Source organism: Clinocottus analis, unplaced genomic scaffold (genome assembly GCF_023055335.1).
Source record: "Clinocottus analis isolate CAN_PGR_092001 unplaced genomic scaffold, fCliAna1.0.p SCAF_25, whole genome shotgun sequence".
NCBI classification, from domain to species: Eukaryota; Metazoa; Chordata; class Actinopteri; order Perciformes; family Cottidae; genus Clinocottus; species Clinocottus analis.
The window spans coordinates 7132501-7150681 of NW_027175987.1; the positions used below are offsets into that span (position 1 = coordinate 7132501).

The 18181-nt window shown below is 41.4% G+C and overlaps 2 protein-coding genes across 2 annotated transcripts in view; one reads left to right on the forward strand and one right to left on the reverse strand.

Moving 5' to 3' along the window:
* Positions 1–14066, forward strand: part of apc2 (APC regulator of WNT signaling pathway 2) — a 39865-nt gene extending 25799 nt beyond the window's left edge. The window contains exons 8-14 of the mRNA XM_068591193.1: positions 1025–1123; positions 2211–2619; positions 2922–3020; positions 3109–3248; positions 4278–4472; positions 4604–4818; positions 5080–14066. Of these exons, the coding sequence (XP_068447294.1) occupies positions 1025–1123; positions 2211–2619; positions 2922–3020; positions 3109–3248; positions 4278–4472; positions 4604–4818; positions 5080–10609 (6687 nt within the window). The 3' untranslated portion in view covers positions 10610–14066. The remainder of the gene's footprint in view (positions 1–1024; positions 1124–2210; positions 2620–2921; positions 3021–3108; positions 3249–4277; positions 4473–4603; positions 4819–5079) is intronic.
* Positions 14067–15403: 1337 nt separating this feature from the next.
* On the reverse strand, positions 15404–17764 carry cunh19orf25 (chromosome unknown C19orf25 homolog). The gene is made up of 3 exons (XM_068591515.1): positions 17627–17764; positions 16928–17091; positions 15404–16447 (listed from the first exon to the last, which is right to left on the reverse strand). The coding sequence occupies exons 2-3, from the start codon at positions 17067–17069 to the stop codon at positions 16266–16268; spliced, it is 324 nt and encodes a 107-aa protein (XP_068447616.1). The 5' UTR covers positions 17070–17091; positions 17627–17764; the 3' UTR covers positions 15404–16265.
* Between the last annotated feature and the right edge of the window lie 417 nt (positions 17765–18181).

The following is an 18181-nucleotide window of genomic DNA, read 5'->3' on the forward strand; positions in this document are numbered from 1 at the left end:
GACCTATTTCCCTTAGTGAGAGTATCAAAGGTTACAAAACATGCACAAAAATAATAATACATGGTTTAAACATATTTTAAATAACCAAAATAATCGTACAAGGGCATCTCACTATATAAACTCTCACAATAATACACCCTACAAATATCTCTGTAGATGTAGATTTTATCAATTCAGAAACAATTCTAATTGAATTATTATAGTGAATAAGTTTTAATTGAAATCATGACAACAGCATAAGAAGAAAATAGCAAAAAAGAATAACCAATCTTAACTTTGAATACATAAAGTGCCATATGTTTGTCAAAAATAGTTTGCTTTATGAAATCAGGTTTAAAACAAAAAACAAGATATTTCATAAACTAATTTCTCCCTTATAAAAGGTTTTTGAAACCTTCTTTGACAAAAACCTTCATCATTTATCGCCGCTCCACCATGTCGCTCTTTGTGCTACAGTTAGGTCAACTAAGATGTCTGTGGACAGAAGTCTGGACAGAAGAGTCTGTGGACCTATCTCCACAGACCTGTCTCCACATACCTGTTTCCCTGCAGACCTGTCTCCCAAGTGCTGCAGAGACATGTCTGGCTGTGCCAGACGAGTGCTTCTGCAATAAAAAAAAAACAGATTCTTCATCGGTTGGCCTGAAAACACACTGAAAGCAGAAATAGGTCAGAGTTGTTTTCCTTTATCTTCCCTGGCATCTGGCCCAGAATGGACCACTGACTTTAACAATAAAAATAATTATATTAATACACCATTAAACTGCAACACACGCACACTTTTTACATGGAAACGAAGCAGGAAAATGACAATTATGTACCCAAATCTAATGTCATTGCTCAGTCAGCAAATCATGTAATAGATACAGTATTTACAGTAATGTACTTCTGACATTACTGGATCACCTCTGACAGGAACCACATACCCTGTTAAAAAATCCGATAAAATCAAATTGTTTGTTCAGTTTCCCCACCTCATCCTCTCTCTTTCTCTTTCTCCTTCTTTTTGTGTGTGCGTGTGCAGCTGTCTGGAGCTGAGAAGCCCCCTGCTGGGGAACCAGAGAGCACCTCGTCATCAGCTGTTGCAGCAGGAGCCGAAGCTCCTACAGACGGCGGCAGCAAGGTAACACACCGCTGACCCACATAACATCTGCAGGGCCGTCCACAGGGACGTAAAAGTCATTGAAAGCAAAAGTCCTTCATTGAAAATCAGTAAAAGTATAATTAGGAAATTAGGAAATATCGAAAGTAGAAAAATGGCCCCTGTTATGTCCCCTATATTATATTAGTATAACGCATGCAGTCATGCACGATTTTATTGTTGTAGATGTTTGATGTGGAGCTCATTCTGATCTATTAACTAACTAATTAATTAACTTTTCATTAAGGATCAATCTGTTGAGTATTTTCTCTGTTAATCGATAATTTGTTTGGTTTGTAAGAATAGTGATCACAGTTACCCAAAGCCAAAAGAAAACCATCCAACAGTCCAAACCTCAACATCATTACTCATACATTGTCATTAATAACATTATTAAAAGGAAAATAGGTAAATCTTCACATTTATTTAGCTGGAACCATGAAAAGTTTTTACATGAAAAATGACTTAAACCATCAAAATAGTTGCCAATTATTGTTTATATTTCAATAAAATAATTGATTAATCGACTAATTATTTCAGCTGTACTTGCATAAACTGTTGGTAGTAAAGTAAAAGTTCCTCAAACTGGTAAGCACCTATAGTACTTTGGTCAATGTCCTAAGTTACATTCCACCACTGTTATCATCATCATCATCATCATCATCATCATCATCATCATAGCTAATACTTACTCAGTTGTGAATTACATCTAGGTATAAATTGATATTCATGTTTTGAAATGTTTTTATTCTACATGCATAAAGGGGAAAAAAGTACTAATGATTTTATTACATCTTCTTCTTTATTCATTCTAAAGCAATGGTTAGAAACACTGTTGCTGCAAGTTCATTTAACTTACAAAACTTTACCCTGAATAAATAATAAACAAATTAACCTGAATTTGATCAAACTACAACTTTTGTACTCAAATCTTTGTAGAAATATTGTTTTATATAAAATATGCCTGGAAGTAAAACCGTATAAAAACTGCATGAGCCTGGATGACAAATGTGTGGTTCAAATGCTATAATGTTCAAAACCAGCTGAAATACTGCCATTTTCCCCTCAGGTGGAGATGGTGTTCTGGCTGCTCTCCATGCTTGCTAACAGAGATAAGGAGGAGATGTCTCGGACTCTGCTGGCTCTGTCCAGCTCTCAGGACAGCTGCATTGCCATGAGGAAGTCTGGCTGCGTCCCTCTGTTGGTCCAGATCCTGCACGAAGCTCCGTGTGGAGGCGGGACCGGACCCGGGGAGGTGGTTGCGGGCGCTACGCCGACAGGCTGCAGCAGAGAGGCCAAATCCAGAGCCAGCGCCGCCCTCCATAACATCATCTACTGCCAGCAGGACGAGGGCCAGGCCCGCCGGGAGATGAGGGTGTTGCACATGCTGGAGCAGGTCCGGACCTACTGTGACAGCGGCTGGGACTGGATCGAGAGCCACGCAGGGACACCGTCACCTGGAGGAACTAAAACCACTGGTGAGTGACAGTCCTCTAAGCACAGAGCACTTAAAAACCTATTAGTTACTTTGTTACTACATATTACAATTTTAACTGACGCAAAAGATTTGGCTAATTCAACCACCACTGTCAAATGTCCATCTTTGCAGAATTTTTTTTTATTTTTTAAATCATTCCCTTCACCTTTGTAGCCACATCAACAGAGCAGGTGGAGGTTTTTTTGGCACAGCAATAGGGGGAAAAACACATTATTTCTATACATTTATTGTAAATTAAATCCCCAAAACCATTTATTCTATTCTGTTTTTTCTCCTACGTAGACATTCCTGAACCTGTGGAGCCCCAGATCTGTCAGGCCATGTGTGCTATAATGAAGCTTTCCTTTGAAGAGGAGTACCGACGTGCCATGAATGAATTGGGTACGGCAAAACACCCACTGTTTTCTTTGTTAAATCCCAAAGACATCGGTGACAAATTTTGCTCAGAGATTTGCGTGTTGTCTTCAAGGCGGCCTGCAGGTCGTGGCCGATCTGATCCATCTGGACCAGGACATGTACGGCATGCTGAACGACCCCATCAACATGGCTCTGCGGCGCTACGCAGGGATGGCTGTGACCAACCTCACCTTCGGAGACGTCGCCAACAAGGTACAGAATCACTGCCCTGTGTGGATCAGTGTGCTGTAATGCAAAAAAAAGCATTAACATATTAGAAAAGTAACCTAAAACCAGTGGTGGAATGTAACTTAATGCATTTATTCATGACACTATGTGAGAGGGGGGGTTGGACAGCTGTATATCGGGAGGGCGTGACTTAAAACCAATGAGTAACAGTCATGTTCAATGCATGAGACTTGAGAGCCCCGATACCTCTGTCTCTCTGCTCCTCTCTGCCGGCAGTCCCACAGTTGTGGACACACTCGCGGACACAGTCCCGCGACTGTGTCTATTTGGGGTAAACAGGATGTCTATGCAGCGAATAGGTTTACAGATGTGCTCTTTAGCGCCATCTATCGTCGGGGATTTGAAAAGGAACGAACGCGCCCCAGACTTTTTTTTTGCCGCGAGATATTGGTTGTGTGGCGTGTGAGCGTGTGAAAACATGAAAAAGCGTGTGTCACACGGCGAAAGCGTGAGAGTTGGTGGCTCTGCTATATTGATGTAATTCTTCCACTTTCTATTTCTGACCAATATATTCCCTGTGACTTCATCACAGGGTATATTTATTTTTACTTTAATAGTGCACTAGAATCATCTGACAGCAGCTGCAGTTCCTTTCAGATCAACATTTCACAAAGAAAACACATAATGAGTACTTTTACTTTTATTAATTTTTAGTTGCTAATACAATACAACTAGACAACACTTTACAACACAAGTAAAGTCACTTTTACTTGAGTTAAAACTCCAATGCAGGAGTTTTACTTGTGTAAATTATGATAATGCTGCTTTTATTTTAGTACAAGATCTAAATACATCTTCCACCACTGATTCCCAACACTATTGCTTGCTTTTTGTCAGTGTTAGCCTTGGTGTTAGCATTAGTTGACACATTTTTCATCTATAGAATTACTTTTTTGACACACGATACTATGAATTTTGTTGAGGACTTTTTCCAATATTCTATACTGTGACCTTTTGTGAGTTTGTCATACTGACATACACGTTTCCCTTCAGGCCACTCTGTGCTCAAAGAAGAGCTGTCTGCAGTCTCTGGTGGCCCAGCTGGCTTCTGACAGTGAAGAACTTCATCAGGTGGTCTCCAGCATCCTGAGAAACCTGTCCTGGAGGGCCGATATAAGCAGCAAAAAAGTGCTCAGAGACATCGGCTGCGTTTCTGCACTGATGACCTGTGCCCTCCAAGCCACCAAGGTAACGTGAAACATGCCAAAGGGAATTATGTGAGGATCCAGCACACAACTTCACAACTTCCAATAAAATGTTTCCACCACTTTTACACTTTTGTTAAGGATTCTTCTTTTTTTCTATTGCTGGTTTTCCAGGAGTCGACCTTGAAGAGCCTCCTGAGTGCTCTATGGAATCTGTCGGCTCACAGCATCGACAATAAAGTGTCAATCTGTTCAGTGGACGGTGCTCTGGGCTTCCTGGTCAGCACGCTGACATACCGCTGTCAAACCAACTCACTCGCCATCATCGAGAGCGGAGGAGGAATTCTACGAAATGTGTCGAGTCTGGTTGCCACACGGGAAGACTACAGGTAGGTTAGACTCAAAAAGTAAATGCCACCTTACTAGAGAAACAAAAATGACATTGGAAATAGTTTTATAAAAGAATCTTAACTGAAGGGCCACTTGCTAGATTTTCAGGAGCATTTAATGGTCTTCATTAGCGGATCGTGTTTGTTCAGTTAAACACTATCTGCCGACTCCAAGAAAAGCTAATAGATCAAACTTGAGTGCATAGGTTTTTTTTCTTTTGTTTTTACACAACTAACAAATATATTAAACTTATTTTACAGACAAATCCTCAGGGACCACAACTGCCTCCAGACTCTGCTGCAGCACCTGCGCTCCCACAGCCTGACCATAGTGAGCAACGCTTGCGGGACCCTCTGGAACCTTTCTGCCCGAAGTCCAAAGGACCAGGAGCTGCTGTGGGACCTTGGGGCAGTTAGCATGCTGCGCAACCTTATTCACTCCAAGCACAAAATGATCGCCATGGGCAGTGCCGCAGCTCTAAGGAATCTCCTCACCAATCGACCCCTAAAATATAAGGATGCTGCAGTCATCTCCCCGGGCTCCTGCATGCCCTCACTCTATATGAGGAAACAGAAGGCGCTAGAGGCAGAGCTGGACGCCAAACATTTGGCGGAGACTTTTGATACTCTTGAGAAACAGAGCCCCAAGCACTTGACCCTCAACAAGCCACTACGGCACATTGAAAGTCTGGCAAAGGATTACGCATCTGACTCTGGTTGTTTTGATGATGACGAGGCCCCAAATGTCTCCAGTAGCCTGGACACTGGTAGCTTCTCTATGCTGTCCATGTTTCTTACCAACTCTAACTTCCTGCAAAGCCAACCACGAAAGAGGGAAACTGACCATGAAAGAGACGTAGACATGCCTCAGATGGTCGACAAGAGACTTCCTCCTGTTGATGATGTATCTGCCGCTGCAGAGAAGCTCGCAAAAAAGATCACCAACACGGTAGCCAAGATTGACAGGTTAGTGGAGGACATCACCATGCAAACATCCTCTGAGGATAGTTTTAGCCTCAGCTCTGAAGATCACCTGGCAGACTGGCCCTACGGACTGGATGAACTCAATGAAGCCCGGGCAAAATCATGCTCTCCCTGCCGTCTGTCTCAAACAAGCAGCTTGGCCCACAGGGAACGCCTCAGTAGAGCCCATGCTCTCTTGCGCCTCAAAACTGCCCATACAAGTGTATCAACAGACAGCCTAAACAGTGGAAGCACCAGTGATGGATACTGCGGCAGCAAAGACCAGATCCGACCTGCTCCAAGAGCTGTTACAATGCAACAACGACCCAACCAACTTGATCTCAAGGTGGCTCATCAAGATTACCTTAATGTAAGACCTGCTGTTCTAACGGAGACAAACCAGCAAGACATTCCAGAGAGAGATTCTGTGGACAACAAAGATGAAAGAGATCTAGAGCTCAGCAGCACAGATGCAGAAAAGAACCAGGATCAACCTTTACAAACACCTGTCAGTGCATCAACTAAACTCTCCTCTGATGTGAGCATGACTTCAATTAAACTGTCTCCTTCTTATCAACAGGTGCCACTCATTCAGAGTGTCGCCAAATTTGGTGTAGCAAAGACGGCCATTAATGTACAGGCTGCCCAAGCAATGAGGAGGCAAGCATGGGTACCTACTGGGATGACTGGGGGTAGTATAACAAAATTTTCTCCGATGACATCCACCAGAAGCCCAGCTATCGGGTCTATGGAGACGGTCCAGAAATACTCAGTGGAAAACACTCCGATTTGCTTCTCTCGCTGCAGTTCATTGTCCTCCCTCTCTTCTGGCGATGGAGCGCTCGATGGACAAAGTGAGAATGAGCTAGAGAGTGACTCGTCATTAGAAATAATTGAAGTGGATGATGGAGAAGTGGTGAAGAGAGCTGAAGAGGATGAAACCTTGGAGGATCTGAGTGACAGCCAACTGCTGATGACTGACTCAAAAACCTTTCCCAGCAAAGAGACCGATCCTATTGAAATACCCTGTCCTGGCAAAAGGGAAAAGGTATTCCTAAGAGGAGCTTCACCAGCCCTACTTGAAGACAGATCTCCATCCAGTTCATCTGAGAACTTCATCCACGAGACACCCCTGGTAATGAGTCGTTGTAGCTCAGTTAGTTCACTGGGCAGCTTTGAGGATCCCTCAATTGCCAGCTCAATCCAAAGTGATCCATGCAGTGAGATGCTTGATGGAACAATAAGCCCAAGTGATCTTCCTGACAGCCCAGGTCAAACCATGCCTCCTAGTCGAAGTAAAACTCCATGTTGCGTTGAGTCAAATGGACCAGAAACACAGGGCACAGGAATTGGGGGTCAATGGGAAAGTAGCCTACTAACGTTCATGGAGATTGCTGACTCCAAAGAGAGGTTTAACCTTCCTCCTGACTTGGACACTATGATCTACTTCACTGTGGAAAAGCCCAGTGAGAACTTCTCTTGTGCGTCAAGCTTAAGTGCTCTGCCTCTTCATGAACACTACATACAAAAAGATGTGGAGCTGAAATTGACCCCACTACTCCAGCAAAATGACAAAAATCTTCCTTTCCCTGATGAGGATGAGCAAGGATTCGATCATGGTGAGAGATATAGTGAAGGCAATTCAGACGATGACATAGAAATCTTAAAGGAATGCATCAACTCAGCAATGCCCTCCAAGTTCCGTAAAATAAGACCTTCCCTAATGACAACTATTCCTCCTCATATTCTCAATTCCCAGATTCGAAAACGGATACATCTTCCAATGTACATGATGCTTCCAAATGGCAAAACCCAAATGTGTCCCGGGAGGAGGATTGTCATTCCACAAAAGGACTTTAATATTGATGATTCATCCTTCACTGATTCTGCAGATGGTACACCAGTCAATTTCTCCAGCACAACATCACTAAGTGACGAAACACTTCAGTATCCAGTGAAGGAGAGGGGGGCTAAAGACTGCACAGCTAAAGGTATAAACAAACAGGAATTGCTCGACGATGAGGCAAAGAGGATAGAAGACTTAAGGATATTCTCACACTTCCATAAACCCAATAGAATCAACTACCCACCTGAGATACAATCGAACCGAACAACCAAGCATATCGTTCCCACTCAGAGGGTGCTTATGCAGAGCAAAGAGGTAGCGGATAGAGTGGCAAAGCAAAGAAATCGTGATCATTCTCCTAACCAACAAAAAAAGCGGCAAGGTCAAGGGCCAGTTAGGAAACAGGATCTGCCTATCATTAAGCAAAACACAGAAAGTAATCTTAATGTAGGATTACAAAAAGGTAAAATAGTCTACAGACAATCAACAAATTCTTCAGAGGACAGTAACAGCTTCTACGCTGACAAAAAGGAAGCAATGAAACGAACAAGTAGAAAACAGATCAGGGAAGCAAATAGAAATACTCTTTCCCGGAGCATGACAAATATTGGCAGGATTGATAATTCACAAGCAATGCCCAGGGGATTTCACAAGATAAAACAAAATCTGATAAAGGATGAATCCCCGGCACGTTACTCACTCAGCTCCTCACTTAGTTCACTGAGTGATGCCGAGTTTGAGGATCATAAATCAAGAGCCCAGCAAATTTGGTACAAAAACAGACACAACAAAACTCTGAATATGATGAAACAAACAAAGTTTCTGAACATTCACAGCCAATATGAAGAGGCAAGCTCACCAAGCTCTGTCAGCATGGATTCGGAGGATGACCTACTTCAGAAATGCATAACATCTGCCATGCCCAAACAGAGAAGGAAGCTTGCTGCAAGGAAGAAGAAAGCAGAAAATACTCAAAAACAAAAGGCCTCTGATGGGTGGAATGAAGAAATGGATAGTGATGACACAGCATGGGATCAAGATTCAGACCTCAATAGTGTTGAATGGAGAGCCATACAAGAGGGTGCTAATTGTGTTGTCACTGGACTCCAGGCCTCAAAGTCTCAGGACCCATCCTCTGAAGAGACTGAATCCGTTCTGTCATTCATGTCAACATCCAGCTTTACACCTAAAGAAAGGAAGTTTGCTAAAGACAAAAAGGCAAATAAACCTTTAGACTTTGCACAGCGTAAACCAGTTCCAAATTTACCAGTGGTTTTTAGAGGCAGGACAGTGATCTATACGCCGAAAAAAGAGACGCCTCCATCACAAATACCTCCTCCCAGAAAAGTACCAACCAAGACAGATGCTCCAAAGAATCCAAACCTGGCTCAGCACAGATCAAAGAGCCTTCACCGATTAGGTTACCCGCAGGACATTGAACTGTCTTTGCCAAAGAGGAGCTCTACTCCACCTCCAAGGATACCAAAAAGTTCATCCTCTGGATCATCGCAAAGCTCTACACCATCCAAACAGTCACAGAAGAAGATAACATCCCCGACTAATAAATCCACCCAGAAAAAGAATGCCTCGCCACCTAATAGCCCGCCAGCTAGTTGTCCCCAAGAAAGAAAGGGGCGCTCTACTGTTGTGAATCAAAAGGAAAAATCCCCACCACCTAAAACTCAAAAGTCACCTGTTCGAATCCCTTTTATGCAAAATTCAGTCAGGTCCAGAGCTCTGTCACCTTTGGTAACCAACCAAACAACCACTAAACAAACCAATCAGGTCACTGGGAAAAGGATCCCACCTGCCAGTCGATTTGGAATGGTCAGGATGGCTCCTGTCCATTCAAGTGGCGGTGATTCTGAGCGCAATGGATTCTTGAGACAGCTGACTTTTATTAAGGAATCACAGAATGTGCCGAGAAGGGATGGCTCTGCTCGTAACATGCCTGGATCTCAGAATGGATCCCCGCACAGAGCAGTTCCTGGCACTTCCGCTGTCTTTCTTTGCTCATCACGCTGCCAGGAACTTAAAGTAGCTGTTCAAACCCCAAGAAGGGTGCAAGTAAAAAATCCAAGGCAAACACAGCAAGTCCACAGGCCAGACCGCTGTGTTCAAAAGCAGATGACCCCAACCCTCGCTAGAGCGATGTCCAGTGAAAGGGACCTATCTGCAAGACGCTCACACAGGAGAACAAGCTCTGAAAGCCCCTGCAGGGTGGCTGAACGAAATGGGCATACCAGAGTGTCCGGAGCCAGGCAGCAACAAGACAAAGACAACTTTAAACGTCACGCCTCATCCCCAAGCATAAACATACTGAGTCGAGTGACCAGCCGTTCCTCCCTTCGCTCGTCTTCATCCGATTCAAGTGGAAGGGCAAAGAGCGAAGATGACACAAAGAAGAAAGGGCACCGGTCTGCATCACGGCTAAATGACAGAGTTACATGGAGGAGGATCAGGGATGAAGATGTACCTCAGATCTTGAAAAGTACTCTGCCAGCCAATGCATTACCTCTAGTGCTTTCTCCTGACTGCGAACAGCCAAAGCCACCCGCTCTTCCAGGAAAACTACCAACCATTCTACTTGCATCACGCAAGACAAGTGATGCGACAGTCCAGACAGAAGATTTTTCGAATAACAAGACCAACTCAAGCACCTCTCCAACTATTGAAACAACTCGGGTGATCTCAGAGGAAGTTACACGATTTGCACTACTCAGAAAGATTAGTGCTACTTCTGGGAGTAACCTACAAGATGGAGAGTCAGACATCTCACTAAGGAGTCACAGCACCGTCTCCACAGGTACATCAGACATCCACGTGGGTGGAGCTGTCCATTTCCGCCAAGGATCCCCCAGCAAGGCCGCCCGAATCACTCCATTTAACTACACCCCAAGCCCAATTTCCTGTAGCCTGCAAGACACACAGAGCCAAGAAGCCACAATCGATGAAAAGCCAGAAGGAATAAGTGAGTCGTAGGACATTAAGGATTACTGAACAACATGGATGACTCTACTGTGTTCTTGGGTTAAATGCAGCACTCAGGTGGACAGATTTGGAGTGTGCTGGTCCCTTTACCTCGGGTATTGAGCCCTTACTTTCCCTATTCACTGCATTCAAGTTTTGCTCTCTGAACAATTGACCGCAGCTTCCATCTACCATTTACATAGGGTTGGATGTACGCATTGAAACAGGTCTCACATGAGCAAACCATCAATAACTTTCAGAGATGCACTTCAGAGAAAAATCTCCCATGAAGAAGAAGTGCATCTTTTTGTACTTTTTTGTATCTGTTGAATAATCATTGCCTGGTAGAAATGTAGTGAAACATGAAGCAAAAAACATTTAACTTGATTTCAGCACAGTAATCACCATTGCTCTTCTGGACATTATTGATAAAAGAACAATATTATGCAAACTCAGCTGGGTTTTTTCCTGAAAAGGTACAAGCTATGTCGGACTGTTGATAGATTCGCAAGGGACTCAATTGATATATTGACATGTAAAGTATTTTTTACATACACATGTATGTACATCAACACTTTGGGCCTTTGCCTCATCAATCAACTGGGTATGACCTTCCCTGTTACATAAAGAGCCCAGTTGGGTTCTAGCTAAATTTTTGATAGAACATTTCTTCAAATTAATAGTGCAATCAGCTATATTCCATTTGCCTTGTGCATTAGGCTGTATTCTGATCTTGGACTGAGATGAATGTGTATTACAGGTTAACACAATGAAAAGTTCAATCTTAAACTTTAAAACAAAGAATTTGGTAAACAAGACATAACTTAGTATATTGAGCTAATACACTTCTTTTTAAATACTAACTTCAGATATGGATCAAATCTATTATCGCTTATATAATTTATATTTAAAAAAAATAATACAGTGTGAAATAGATCTTCTGTCAAAAATAATTCAGAAGGCATTTGTGGAAGAAATAGAGTTGTCTGAGAAGAGACACGTCTGTTAATTCTTGTGGCAATATGAAATACTTGACTAATAAAGTATGCACTCACATTGATCCAAAAATTCATACCCAAGCATAAATATTGTGGATTGGCTTACTTGGTATAAACACTTTGGCAAATTAACAATATATATATATATATATATATATATATATATATATATATATATATATATATATATATATATATATATATATATATATATATATATCCTTCTAGAGTAGAGATCGTCATATCGGCCAGCTGTACTAGTGTGAATGAAATAATTAACTTTAGCTCTGAAATTATTAATTTGACGATATGATTTATCACAAAACTTTTTTACAACACCGACTAGAGTCTAGTTCCGTCACTGCAACAGAACATATTCTAGCAAGTCCTGTCATTTCCCCAACTATCAGCGGAATCTAGGTAACTCCACACACTCCTGTACTCTGTCTTAATCAGTATTGTAAATAATATGCAGATAAACAAAATCTTCAAAGCTTCCCATTGGGCAAAATAAACTTTGTGTTGCTCCTTGACAGCATGCTAATATATTCACTGACTGTACACACACTTGTTAACATTGTGGACAATGGACGACCATGATGATGTTATTCAGAGGTAAAACACTTTCTAAAGCCAGACAAGCGCATTACTAGCCATCTGTATTCAAGTGCCACAAAGACCTATAATGCTATAAACTGTCTGTGTAGATGAACAAAGGGACTACATGCCTCTGTTCATCAAATGTGATGACATACTTGTTTGCTCCTAGATTCAGGCACCGTTTGCTGTTGAGTATTTCCTGTCAAGAAACAAAAACGATATAAGTCAGTGATGATTGGGCTTTTTTAGTCAATGGACTTGTGTCCTTACAGAAGTCTTAACGTGTTATTATCTGCTTAACTGTGTTGCTGTAAAAGTAGTAATAGGTTGAGATGAAATCAAGTATAAAATCAATGAATATTCTCTATAGTTGTACTATCGCTCCTCCATGTGTGCTGGGAGAGTGAAGACAGCAGTGGGCTGTACAGAGTGAACATTCAATTACATGAAGGGGCTCTTTATTCATAAAAAAAACGTTTTGTATTTCCCGTTCTACTGTATTTTCAAAGCATGTTTTGAGAATAATTAAAGCCCAACTAAATTTTGAATGCAAACCTTTAAATTCCTGCTGGCCATTTTAGGATAAGTGCGACACCAATGAAATCAACTGTATCTTCTCAGTGTCAAACCCTCAACTGATGTATGTGGGTTGGAATAAGGTTTTGAGCTTGATAAATGCTGTTCAGAAATCCTTTCTTTATCTGTAATAATTTATATTTCACTCTTTGTAAAAACTCTGCATTGAATTTCTAGTTTATGATTCAATGTTGGCCATCATGTTACGCTAAGCCAAGTCATGCTAAGCCTTGTTTGTAGCTGAACAAAAAGGTTGAGAAATGCATCATATTCATTCAATTTGTAAAGTTTTTGACTAAATGTCCAGGTGAAAATGTTATCCCTGTGCGTCCACAAACGGTTTCTCTCTTTGGATCAAAAACTCACAAATGGTAGCTTATTACATTCACTGTCTCGAGTCACGTTAGTTTGTGCACATGTATGAATAATGATGTGAATAGTTCCAATATAAGCGCAGATGCTGTGGATGACTATCTGGATCTTTCCATATCATATGAAGGAAGGAGAGGAATTGAAGCCATGAGAGTCAACTGAAAATAGTGGATGAATTATTCTCTTCTGTTTACTACTAGTTTACAAAGGGGAATATAAAACCAGAGTTTAAAATTACTTCTGAACATAATTTCACAAAGTCAAAATCTTCTTGTCCCTTATTTGAGCCTGTGATCGCTGGCTGGAAATGGGGATTTGTAACTTTCTCCATTTGATACTGAAAACGACAGTTCTTCAGGTGGAAAATGACTTTAGCTGACCCTAAAAAGAAAATCAGGATGAAAGGAACGAGAATTGTGTGAAAGAGATGGACGGGAGATTGCCTCCTTGTTTAAAGCCAACGAAGAGCATGGAAGTTTGTCCATCATTACTGTCGGCGGCCTTGTTCATGTCTGGCTAGAGATGAGAATTTAGACAAGTTTATTACCAAAATTAATGCAGACCTGGAAATTGCATTTTCCAATTCACAAACTAAATATTTAATTATTCTGGACAGCTTTAATTAATTAATCAACAAAAATGTGATTGCATCCGTCTTTCAAGCTGAAAATCCGATCACTTATCGACTTCGATAACTCTGGAGCCTTTAGTTCTATGGACACGAGTTGTCAAGGTAATATCTTTTGTCACCTGATCATAATGGCGGCGAGGACCCAGCTCGTCAGGCATGAACAAGGTCACAGAGAAGTTATGGCGCCATGTGAAATAGGCAAAGCAACTGAAGTGTCATAAATGTTTTCGTCCAATAAAAAATGATGTTTCATTAAACCCTCTGTGATGACTTTCCTTTGTACAGGTGCAGGTGAGACGCTATTAAAACTACTGAAGAGAGATGTGAAAGAAAACAGGACATCAACATTGCTTTTTTGTATGTTTCTGTTGGGACACATGCGCTGACACCTTGGCCCAGTCTCAGGATCCACACACGGACCACGAGGGTTTAACGATGACGAGGGTCCCCCCGTCATCGTTGCGTCTTTGAGGGCTCTCTATCTGGCAGACGTTTAGAGCCCTTTATGAACTCTCTGTAAGTCAGCATTAGATGCTTTGCCCAAGGGAATTTCCCACAATTCATTGCAATGTGGCGTTAAATACAGGATAATAGTGGGAGCATGGAGACGTAAAAAAAAAAAAAGGGATGGCACATGTGTTGAGAATGGTATATTACATGATATAAACATGAAGGATTAAAGATGGGGAAAAAAAAAACAGAAAATCAGAGGAATTGTTTATTTATTCAAATATTTTATGTTATTGAAGCTGCCTTGACAAAAACAAGTAAATAGAACCTTCCATCTTGTGATTAAAGAGCCTGAAAGACATTCGTCATATTTTAACATCAGGGAAACATATGTTGCAGAAAAGTGCTGGCCCATTAGTGTTTACACAATTTCAAGCTCCACTCCACTTACCAGGCAACATCAGTGAGTCCTTGAGAATTTAGAGAGGACACTGGGATCGGGCTGTAGTTCATAGCCTTTATGTTCAGAGTGAACATTGGAACTTTTAGGAGGTGAAATGTATACAAAAGAACCTCCATGATTGAGTGAAAATGTGACTAGCAATGTTGTACTCAAAGCAGACGAGTCAATGCTTCAACACCATTGAAACTGTGTGCTGGTTTTTAATACTGGATGTTCTACTTCATCCGTTTAAAAACAAAAGCTTTACTCTTTTATGAATCAAGCTTTAGTGGTAATGTTCCTTATGAGGGATTGGTTTTGAACAATAGGTTCACCTTTTTTTTAAAGTCTATTTTACCTGTCAGGAGCCCATGTGAATACGTTTTCATCACTGCAATAATGTATTGTTAACAAAGCCAAGAAAAGAAGGCAATATTAATATGAAGTTATTTGAAGTTAACGACATCATACTACTCACTACTTTTAGGCACATTAAGACATTTGTGATAAAATTGTAAATTGCAATTATGTTGACCAGGATAACCATGGCATACAATATCCATATCGTCCCAAATGCTTAACCACACGTTGCCAGCAGATGTTGCCATCTTGATGGTATCAGATGTTCACAGCTGCAGAAAGTTTAGTTTCCTTCATCTCTTTATGTGAGCTCACAACTTGACAACACTTGCAGTCAAGTGTTGTGGTTTCCCACAGAAACCAAATAAAGATTCCTCTTCTTTCATCTCTTTTATTGTCACATATACCTTATGTATGTTTGTACAAATCTAGCACTAAAATAAATACAATACTCAAAAAAAGGCATGTTAACAAATAAATCAGACAATGTACATATGCAATTTAGTGATATCCCCGCAGTTGTGGCCTCAACCAGTCATGGAAATGCAATCTAAAGGGCTCCTTCTCTGAGACTAATACAATTAAGTCCAGAGGAGAACTTATAAAAAAGGTTTTGACACTGTACGAGACGTAGAGGAGTACTAGAACACTGCTACTTGTGATTTTTTTTTTTACTTCAGGAACTAACCAAAATAAGAAGTTAAACCAAAAGAAATGTTAATCAACATAAACTGAGCCGTCAGTGAATAAAGCGATGCGAATATTGACTTCACGTTCAGCCTGAACACATCTTAACTATTCACATAGCGCAAGTGCTAAAATGACTGATAAAACCATGACAGTACAATTGTGACATCCTTTGATTCTTAAAGAGAATTAGTTGGCTTTACTTCATTTCAAAACAAAATAATTAGTTTTTACTGACCATCTTGGAAAAATATGCTAATTTAACATCGCTTCACACTGGTAATTTGTCATTTATGACCATACGTTGTATAGCAATCATGATTTATTGAAGTAATTGGCTACATCAATTGATAATAATAAAGACATCAGCCTTATTGACTGTGTACCGTCAACTGTATGTAAAATACAGCCAATGCAAAACCATTTCCCGCCGGTCAAACCGCATCAAACCTCGCACACAACTTCAAGTGTGAGGTCAGCCGCCGACACTGGGGCTCCTGACAACAGTCTGATAAAAAAAAAAGAAGAGTAAAGTCAATAACGGAAGTGGAGTCAGAGCGTTTGACCTTTGACCTCTGCAATGTCGTTTTGCAGCTGCTCGCCCGCCAATCGCAGGTCCTCCCTCCATCGTAATAGTCGACCTCGCGCCTGCTGTAGCCGCTCGTTCAGCTCCAGATACCGTTGACACTGCTGGAACCGCAGGTCCACATCACTGTCTGAGGGCCTGTGCGAATCTAATGAGGGAGCGGGAGAACCAGTCAGTAAATTACAGGAGAACCGGACGGAAAACTACAAGAGGACAGGAAATTGCTGTAAACTACAGAAAAAAACAGCTCAGCCTTTTATTTAGTTATAGTGCAGTATTTTATGATCTCTGTCAGATGAGCATAAGGGCATTCATGACAAGTTTTTTATTTACTATTAATTAATTTCCCAATGGGGCATAATGTGAAAATAATAATCAGGTTTCACACATTTTATTCAACACTCCATCCATCCATCTGCTTATCCGGGTTGCGGTTAACACTTGCTTCTCTTTATTTGTTTACGTGCACCGAAAACACTTCGACCAAGGATACACCCGTGTTTCCTTGCTCATAGCTCCTCCAACATGCCTCCGAGCTCCTCGATATAATCCCACTCATCGCGCCTGACAGGAGGCCAGTAAACTATGTATATTTTTAGAATGTTGCCCACAAGGTGAGTGGACTCACCTTGTCCAGTCTGCTCCAAGATGCTGAAGACCGGGTCGTTGGGAGTGGCTCCGTTGATGTCCTTCAGGATGTGGTCCACAGTAGGGGGCTCAGGACGACTAGGAAGAACCACCCTCTTCTTAATTTTAGAACCAATATTCATTCTGCTGCAGACCAAGCTTCACCTTCAGCAAACAAAAATGTTTGGGTCAAGACTATTAATGACAAAAGAGATGCAGAAAATGCTAGATGTAATATTAGGCTATCCCAGTCCTTTACCAGTGCACTAACCCTAACCCTATTACCAATGTAGCCTACAAACTTACAAGTGGAAGCGTCCTCCATATAAATATGTTAAATAAGACAAAATTGTGTGTCGGTGTCAGGTTACGTACAAAGTTACGTTTCGTAGCGAGGGCATTCACGGTGCGCTACATTTCCGCACAGCTGTTTCTCTACGATGACGTTGCTAACGCTAGCTAGCTAACGCTAAACCGTTCCGGACAGAGTAAATAATTCTATGCAGAACAGTGAAATGTTTGATAGTTCAATTTGTGCAAAAGGACCGATGAGTTCACCACATCTTCGCATAACATACAAGACACAGTGACATGTTCGTCACGAAGCAGTTCGAGTGTAATTTCCATAACTGCTAAACGAAATTGGGCATTTCGTTTGAACACGCCAGAAGGATAACGTCAGCAGTCAGTCGGTGCTCACCGGTGTTTCGTTGTCTCATTGAAAGACAGCGGGAGTCCCAGCGCCTTTCTAGATGTGTCTGAATGTGTCTTAGTCGGCAAAAAGCTGCTGAAAGTACAGAAATTGTTTGGGGAACACGTCCCAAATCAGACCATTGGATGGACGTACTGCACGTCAGCACGTCAGCGTGTTACTTGCAACGTACTGCACGTCAGCACGTCAGCGTGTTACTTGCAACGTCAGCACGTCAGTACGTTTACAGTGGATACATAGGCCACGCCCTCACAAAACGCCATAAGACGTGGGCTCGTGTTTGGTTAAAAGCTATTACTAATACTTTACTATAATGTAAGTATCGGATGCGTTGCACTAATACCTATAATATAAGATATATACATGACATTTAAAAAAAACATTTAATATATAGCACATGTACATTACTTCGTTTTAATGGCTATCCAATTTGAATATACGACTATATAAGTATAGTGCACACTGTATAAAATGCCTGCAAAAACTAAGGGCATTCCCAGCAGCTTCAGATGTTCCTGCTAATTTTTAACAGTAAGAATTTAG